Raw genomic sequence first — 9,517 nt, 5'->3', positions numbered from 1 at the left:
AACTATACCATTTCCATAATGAAGATAAATCATATTTAATCTTGTGCTACAATCATACCGATGGCTTTGTCCAATTTCCATCTTAGATTATGAGCATAATACTTATAAGAACTGATGATTTAATCTTCCGTGTATAAGCTAAACTATATACTCTAAATCATCTACTATATAAGTAAATGACACACATATGAATACATCTATTTAAATCATTATTAAAAATTGACTAAACAGTTATTCTATAATAAATACTATATCCGAACACATGGTTAATACTCCCTCCGGATCAAAAAGAGTACTGTCCACTTAACCTTTTTTTTCTTGGATTAAAAAGAGTGTTCACTTATAAAATCAAGAAAGAATTAACCTTATTTTTTCATATTTAACCCTATTAAGTGTTATGTGATCAAATCCCAATACCTACTTAATTAGGGGCAGTTTAGTCAATTACTTATTTTTGTCTAGGAGTTGATATTTTATTAAGGGGTGTGCAAATGGCTAAGTGGACACTCTTTTTGATCCGAAGGGAGTAGTGTATATCCCAACAGTATTTGCCGTAATTATTTTAACAGAACACGTGGATGTGATGTCACATTTTTTTGAACTAGCAATGATCTAGCTTAGGCTCTCACCGGTTCTTCTTATTTTCCATCTTTATCTATGTCTCTTCTTCTTGTACTCGGGGGCGGATCTATTAACAAGGGACGGGATGCCACGCCACCCTCATACCTCGATCGAAATATATATATATATATATATATATATATATATATATATATAGATAGATATTTTTGTGTGTGTGTGTATGTAAAGAAAATGGTATAAATATATTTATAAAGTGGCACCTCGACTAGCAATTGGCTGTATAGTGCCACTGGTGAAGGCCTGAGTGTTCCGTCCACAATGCGTAGGTTCGATCCAGCATGCCCCAAATCTGAGCTACATATTCAATCTCTTGTTTTCTTCTTATCTTGCTTCTTATTTTCTTACTTTTCGCTCTCTTCTTTTGTTATATTCTATTTTGCTTCTTCTCTTCTTTCTTTTTCTTTATTTGTTGCTGACTCTCTTTTCCTTATTACGAGCTCCACCTTACGAGTTACTATGGACTTTTTAAATTTTGTTAAGTCTTGCTTCTATTTTATAATTCATATGCTTCTTCTGTCACAATTTATGTGACACTTCTCGCTTTTCAAAATTCAAACGTTTTAATTTTGATCGTGTGTTTGAACATAATTTTTAAATTTTTCAAAATAAAATTTACATAACTGAAAACTTCGTAAAAAGTCAATAATTATAATTTTTAAAATAATTAAAAGGTATATGAAAAATTACGGTCAAATAAACAACTCACGAACTATTGTAATCCCCACATCAACACATAAATTGGGACAAAGGGAGTAGTGTTTATTAAGTTTTTATTTTGAGTATCTAAATATGTATCTACGATGAGTTCTATTTCTAGTTTTAGTTGCCTATCCTTGAGTCAGACGGTAGCTTCAGAATATGAAAACTCGTCGAGAACAATTATAAATGAATATTAAATTTGTGTTGATAAGTAATACTTTTGAAGTTTATGCTTTGTTCAAAATTATTATAGTTATTAAAAAAATTGTTTAGTCGATTTGTTTATATAAATCGAAAAGACGAATAATCGGAACCAAAGCTAAAAAGAATCAAGTCGAACCCTAAAATAGTATGGCACCCGAAACCTCAAAATCTTGGATCCGCCTCTGCTTGTACTGTCCAGGGTAGCCTGACAATCATCGTCTTAGCAAACACTTGGTTTGTTCTACTATTCTTCAGACTCTAAATATATGAATTCGGTTTTATTATTTAGTATGTGCATTATGGTATGGGACTATCTTTTGAATTTTAGCTGTTCATCTTTAAGTTTAGAAGTAAACAGGGTAGCTTTTTCTTTTTATATGCGTGTCTCTTTCCTTGTTTATCTCTACCCCTTCAGACAGTTTTGTAACATCTATTTTAACTGTCCGTTCCTTTTAAACTAGTAAATTAAATATTTATTTTCTTGAAACGTTAGAGAGTGTTTAACCCTAAATATGTAAGCAGTTAAATTTATGTGCGGTGTCAAAGATATACAGCTAAATTCAATTGAAGATTTAAGCAGAATGACATACGATGGAATGGTCAAAGAAATCAAATCTAACCAAATATAGGGTTCACAGGACCTCGAGTTGGGAAACCGAGGTCGGTGTCTCTTTATCACGAGCTTGCAAGGAATGTAAACGAAATAAAACTTATGAACAAATGGGAACAGAAGCTATACTCTGTATGATTATTGATCTCAATAAACTCTCGCTTCTCAATTGCAGAACCCCCTTTATGAATGGGGGCCTCCCCCTTATATAGTAGAGGAGTTATAGACCTAGTACAACTCTAAATAAAGCAAATAATCTGTTGACAGCTGTGTTGCCGGGATTGGCGCCGGAATATCTGGGTGAGGGCGGATATTTCGGCCTTCCGTTATGGCAGCAGATAGTCCTTCCATTATTGCCTCGCACAAATCCGTTCTCGAGCTTCGATCCCGGTGTGATGCTCGAGTTTCGCCTGAGCATAATCGTAATAACGGGAAACCGAGCATGACCGTGTCCTCGGTTTTACCCGTATACAGATAGTCCCCCCATTTCCCGTGGCGCATTTATTGACAGCGAGGAATGGAACCTATAAGTCAAACTTTGCTCTGCCCAACGCTAAGTAATTATTAGCCAGCCGCCAAATCTTTCTGGGGAATCCTCCATGAATCAGAATTCTTGATATGCTACATGACCCAAAAATCTTCTCCTATATAAAGCCCATGCTTCCATCCTTTCCTTTGCACTTGTACTTCTTCCAATCTCACCTTTGTTTCTCCTTTCAAACTACGTTAAGAAAAACATTCTATAACCATGGCTTATGTTCCATTGCTGACTCAAGGTGAGGGCCAGTCTTCGTTCATACCACCGGCTGGGACCGAAGGCCCAGACAGGGAATTAGAATCTACTGCTGTGAGCATTGTCCCGTCGGGTTTCAGCTATGCGAATGACTGCAGAGTTCTTCACCATCTCGACACGGTGGAGGATTTCGAATCTCTTATTGATGACAGCGCCATTGCCACTGTTAGGGAAGATTGCCGTTTAGGCGCGGATGTTGACCTTCTCCCCGTCGGGGAAGGTGTAAAAATAACTCATCATGTCCCTGGCTGCGGGTTGTTATACACGTACCCCTTTGCCATTGGGTTCGTGTTTCCCAGCTCATAGGATAATCGAGACTTCGCCGTCGATCGGGTATGTATCGGTCGATAGCCCCCCTCGCATCCGGAGGCTTGTCTTCCGTATTGAGAAATTAGCCAATGCGGCCGGGTGGCTTTTTACCCTCGACCACTTACTCCATTTATATGTACCTCGGTGATCCCAGGGATCGTTTTGGTTGATTCCCCGTGCCGAAGTCTCATCGACCCCGAAGATGATTACGACAGGGTGTGGCTGAATCGATTCGTGATGGTGCGCACGGCTCAACTGCATCGCCCCTTTCCTGTCGAGTTTCCCGAAGTATGGAACCCTTCACCGACTCCAGTTAAGCTCGTACTCGAGGCTGCTATCTTTGAGTGGGTGATGACGCTCTTCTCGGGGGCTTCTCATAGCCTAGGGCGTACTTGGAGAAGCATGGCACCCGATGGGTGGAAAGGCAAGGATCACGATAACTTCTTGTCCCGAATGCTTCGACCTATATTCCACTGTATCTTATCTTGACTCAATGTCTTTTGATTTCCAGGACTTCGGTCTAGGAAGGCCCTCAGGGCGAGGTCAGCGACCGAGGATGTGGCTCGACGGAGGAGAGCACATGCTTCATTGAGGCTACCCAGGAGTAGGGCGGTCGGTAGTTTTCCCATTGTACATTCGGAAGTTGGATCTCGAGTTCGAACTCGCCATATCATGGGAACTCGCCGGGAGATGCCTTCGCGTGAAAGCGCACCGGTGATTGTGCTTGACGAGGAGGATCCGCTCGAACCGATATCCCCAAGCCCCCGCCGCAAGTCGTAGGGACGCAACCGGTATCATCGCTATCACCGCATCTCTGGCTATACTCGGAGATCTTATCCCCGTCTCATTAGTTCGAACCAGGATGTAGCCGCTTTATTGTCGTTCTCCGAATACCGGCCATAGAATAGGGCTTTTCCTTTTTTTTTTTTTTTATGATGTACCGATGTGCCTGGCACGATCGGGTTTTATGAAATGGGAAAAGAACTCTTGGAACGTTGTAACCGATTCTTATCTGACTTTATCGAGCACTCCTCGAGTGGTGTTTCGTACTGAAACGTTTAGAACATGCTTTCGTTGTATTTTATCAATAACCGCTTATTCCATACTAAGTTTCTTAAAATTAACTCCGACTGTTTTGCTTGGTCCCATTTAGACATGACAGGTATTCCACCGGACGTGACAACACACAAGCTAAGCTTGGATCCGAGCTTCTCCCCGGTGAAACAGAAGCGAAGGCCGCAACCCGAGGTGAAGCACGCTTTCATAAAAAACGAGGTAACCAAGCTCCTTAATATAGGATCCATTCGAGAGGTAAAATATCCGGATTGGTTAGCTAACGTTGTGGTGGTACCTAAAAAGGGGAATAAGTTTAGAATGTGCGTAGATTATAAAGACCTAAACAAAGCCTGTCCGAAGGATTCTTTTCCTTTGGCCAGCATCGATCGCATGATCGACGCTACAACGGGTCATGACACCCTGAGTTTCCTTGATGCATATTCCGGGTACAACCAAATCCAAATGGACCCGGCAGATCGAGAAAAGACCTCTTTTATAACTAGGTTTGGCACGTATTGTTATAATGTAATGCCTTTCGGCCTAAAAAATGCCGGTGCAACCTATCAACGCCTAGTCAATCGAATGTTTGAACATCAAATAGGGAAATCCATGGAAGTTTATATTGATGACATGGTCGTTAAGTCCACGCGAGCGAGGACCATTTGAAATTTTTGCAGGAGACTTTCAACATACTAAGGAAATACAACATGAAGCTCAACCCGAAAAAATGCGCTTTCGGAGTCGGGTCGGGTAAGTTCCTCGGCTTCATGGTGTCAAATCGGGGAATCAAAATCAACCCGGATAAAATAAAGGCCATCGAAGATATCCCTGTGATAAACGACATCAAAGGGGTACAAAGGCTAACGGACGCATGCTCGCTCTAAGCCGGTTCATTTCCGCATCCTCGGATAAGAGTCACCGTTTTTTCTCGTTGCCCAAGAAAAAGACGGACTTCGCATGGACCACCGAGTGTCAGACGGCTTTGGCAGAACTCAAAAGATACTTATCAAGTCCACCCCTACTCCACAAACCGAAGGCGCACGAACAGTTGTATTTATACCTGGCTGTGTCTGAGATTGCGGTAAGCGGTGTCCTGGTTCGGGAAGAGAATGGAACGCAGTATTCGGTTTACTATGTGAGTAGAACCCTCGGTGACCCCGAAATCAGGTATCCTCATTTGGAAAAACTCGCTTTAGCTCTGTTAAGTGCATCTAGAAAATTAAGGCCTTACTTTCAAAGGTCACTCGATATGTGTTGTAACATCATACCCCCTAAGGAACGTCATGCATAAACCCGAACTCTCAGGCTGACTCGCAAAGTGGGCTGTAGAGATTAGCGGGTACGATATTGAGTATAAACCCCGAATCGCAATCAAATCCCAAATACTGGCAGACTTCGTGGCCGATTTCGCACCAGCCATGATCCCTGAGGTTGACAAGGAAATGCTTCTTGCCTCGGGGACTAGCAAGGGAGTTTGGACCCTTCATACGGATGGTGCATCCAATGTGAAAGGGTCCGGGCTAGGGATCGTTCTCAAACCCCCCTCAGGTGACGTGATAAGACAATCTATAAGGTCTGCTGATTTAACTAACAATGAAGCCGAGTATAAGGCTATGATTGCAGGTTTAGAACTGGCCAAAAGTTTGGGAGCCGAGATCGTAGAAGCAAAGTGTGATTCTCTCCTGGTGGTCAACCAAACGAATGGAACCTTCGAGATCAAAGATGACAGAATGCGGAAATACCAAGAAAGATTGCAGGTTGTCCTTCGCCGGTTCAAGGAGTGGACATTGGAGCACGTACCCCGTGATCAAAATAATGAAGCGGATGCCCTGGCAAACCTAGGATCTTCGCCGAATCGAAGGGTTCTCCTCCGGAGCCGTGGTGCGGATTAACAAAATCGATAGAAACCGCCATTCCGAGATAAACTCAACTAACCTCACTTGATGGAGGAACAAATACATAGACTATCTCTAAACGGGGAAATTGCCGTCGGATGCCAAAGAATCACGATCCCTCCGAACTAAGGCAGCTAGATTTTGTTTGGTCGATGGCCAATTGTACCGAAGATCATTCCACGGTCCCTTGGCCAGATGCCTAGGACCAGGGGAAACCGACTACGTTCTAAGGGAAGTTAACGAGGGCACTTGCGGGAACCACGCAGGAGCCGATTTGTTGGTACGCAAGTTGATCCGAGCGGGATACTACTGGAACGAGATGGACGGAGATGCCAAAACCTTCGTTCAGAAATTTAACGAATGCCAGAGGCACGCCCCGTCCATACATCAACCCGGAGAGGAGCTACATCTGGTCCTCTCCCCATGGCCGTTCATGAAATGGGGCATGGACATAGTGGGACCCCGCCATGGGCTCCAGTAAGACTCGCTTATCTTACTTATGACCGATTATTTCTCTAAGTGGGTTGAAGCACAGGCACTCGAGAAAGCCAGGGAGAAAGAGGTCATCGATTTCATCTACGACCATATAATCTGCCGATTTTGGGGTACCAGCGGAGATCGCGTGTGACAACGGGAAACAGTTCGTGGGTAGCAAGGTCAGCAAGTTCTTTGAAGAGTACAAAATTAAGAAGATCTTATCAACCCCATATCATCCAAGCGCGAATGGCCAGGCCGAGTCCACCAACAAGGTCATACTGCAGAATTTAAAGAAGAGACTGGCCGGTTCCAAGCACCGATGGAAGGAGGTCCTGCCCGAAGTCCTATGGGCCTACCGCACAACGGTGAAATCGAGCACCGGGGAGACTCCGTTCTCCCTAGTGTATGGAGCCGAGGCCCTGATACCCGTTGAAGTTGGTGAGCCGAGCTTAAGGTTTTGTTATGCCACCGAGAACTCGAACCACGTAGCAATGGCTGTCAACTTAGATCTCGTGGATGAAAGAAGGGAAACTGCACATATCCGGATAGCCGCACAAAAGCAAAGGATGCAAAGGTATTATAATCGAAGGGCGAACCTTAGACATTTCCAAATTGGGGACTTGGTACTGAGAAAAGTCACGCTCCATATGAAGAACCCTCACGAGGGGAAGCTAGCTCCAAATTGGAAAGGTCCGTACCGGTAATCGGAATAACCTAAGGGTTCTTATCAAATGGGAAGATAGAGAGGGACACCGGTGAAAAACAACCGGAACGTGGGCACACCCGAAGAGATATTATTGTTAAAGGTATGAATAACTTCCCTTTTTCTTTTATTCGACCTAACCATGCGGATGCGAAATTTCCGAGGGAAGCGAAAAAAAACGGGATATATACGGTGGCCCCAATGTCATAAGCATAGATCGAAAGCATGTGCTGCACTCTTTTTCCCTTCGACTGATTTTGTCCCGAGGTAGGTTTTCCGGCAAGGTTTTTAATGAGGCAGCGCCGAACAGCGTGCTACGAATATAGATCAGAGACCGAGAACCGGGGACTTCACTATACGATAAAGCAGTACCCAAGTCCTCATACTTCGAACTCGAATACTAGGGGACTACCTACTATATCATGAGTACATGAGTAAAGACTACGGTTTATGTATATGCAAAAGCCGAGGCTTGAACAATAGGATCTGATGTAAGGACCAAACGATCGATCGAATCGTGTCCATTTAGTTCGTTCTCGCCACTGCAACAATTGCAAATGTATTCCCAGGCCGATTTCTTCAATAAAAATCTTATTTCGTTCAAAAGGATCCTATGTTGTCAAATATCGGAAAACAGTCAAAAGACTACGGTCTAAATTATTGCATAAAGACTATGGTCCAAATTATCGCGTAAACCGTTAAGGGCCACGGTCCAAAAAACGATCAATGACCTCGATCTACAAATGCAAAATTATCACGATCGGGGTCGCCTCTTAAATTACGAACAAAGCAGTGGCTAACAGTTACGTGAACCAAAGTCCGATCAAGGGTCGTTTTCGATCGAAATTTATATTGACCGCAGTATGGCAAATTATAACAAAGGCATAAACCGGGCAAAACAGTGAAGCAAGAAAATACTTTGCAAAGTCAAATACAAATTTCGATTCATTCATACACAAAAAACGAGATTTACAAAGGCCCAGACAGTGGCCCCAAAACAAATATCCAAAACAAAAAAGGGGAGCAAAAGCCCCTGAACTATTCTTCACCAGACTCCTCGGAATCTCCATCGGCCGAATCGGTGTCAGCATCCGAATCCTCGGGATCAAACACAGCCTTCGCTTCTGCCTCATGCTTTCTTGCTTCCTCATGCAAACTCGACAGATCCATACCAGTGGCTTGAACCTCCTCGAGGGTCATCTTACAGGACAAACACCGTTCATATTCGGCTCTAAGATCACTCGCCTTCTCGGCGGCGATCGCGTCGGCTATATGTTGATCGAGCATGTCGTCGCCAGAGTTGATCGAGAGCTTTCTCGTACTCAACCTGAAAATCGGCGATGGCACGGCCCGATTGATCCCTCTCCGTCGGCCGAAGCGAGTGATGAGCTAAGGTTCATTATTTGTCCTTCCGCCGAAGTTGCTGCGCAATATCACGCTCGGCCACAGCACCGACGGTTACTTCATGGAGGGAGTCAAGCTCGGGTTTGATCCCATCAAGCTCTGAACGGAGTTGATCTATCTGGCTGACATACGCTCGGGCCTGAGAAGTGAGGGCGTTAGCATCGGCTATTAAAGTCTTATTGTAAATTTCAAAATCCTTTACCTTCTCGGCCAACTCGTTGCGTTCGCGTTTGGCTTCGACGGCTTCACTCCGAGCCGTGTCGAGTTCCGATTTAAGGAGGGTGAAATCGGGAAGAGACGAGATATGCTCTAATTCCTTTGCATATAAGACCTGAAGCTCATCAACCTCCCGACTCTTAGCGTCGAGTTCTTCCTGGAGCCGACCCACTTCGAACCTGAACCGGTGGAAGCTCGCATGGTGGAGCACGGAGGCCTAAAAGGGAAAAAGGAACGAATATCAAAATAACGTTCAAAGGTAAATAAGTTGGGTGAACAGAATCCAAAATCAAGAATTACCTGATTCAACGCGTGCTGAGCCTCATTGAACAGACACGATTCGCTAACCTCGGCCATTTTTTGTCTATCCTCTTGGGACACCAAGGGATACAAATAGCTAGATATCCCAACAGGACCCGATAACATATTCATATCGGCCGGCACATTAAAGGAAATCAGCCTCTTTCGACTCGGGTCAACACTTGGGGCAGGAAACGACTTCTCCAGTC

General features: G+C 43.8%; 1 protein-coding gene across 1 annotated transcript; it reads left to right on the top strand.

The window, feature by feature from the left end:
• Positions 1 to 5,731: 5,731 nt before the first annotated feature.
• LOC132061892 (uncharacterized) lies at positions 5,732 to 6,205 on the top strand. Its single transcript, XM_059454572.1, has one exon. The coding sequence runs from the start codon at positions 5,732 to 5,734 to the stop codon at positions 6,203 to 6,205; it is 474 nt and encodes a 157-aa protein (XP_059310555.1).
• Positions 6,206 to 9,517: the final 3,312 nt, after the last annotated feature.

The sequence above is a fragment of the Lycium ferocissimum genome, chromosome 7, assembly GCF_029784015.1.
Source record: "Lycium ferocissimum isolate CSIRO_LF1 chromosome 7, AGI_CSIRO_Lferr_CH_V1, whole genome shotgun sequence".
NCBI classification, from domain to species: Eukaryota; Viridiplantae; Streptophyta; class Magnoliopsida; order Solanales; family Solanaceae; genus Lycium; species Lycium ferocissimum.
Note: the sequence above shows the minus strand (reverse complement) of the source record. Positions and strands in the feature narration are given on the sequence as shown.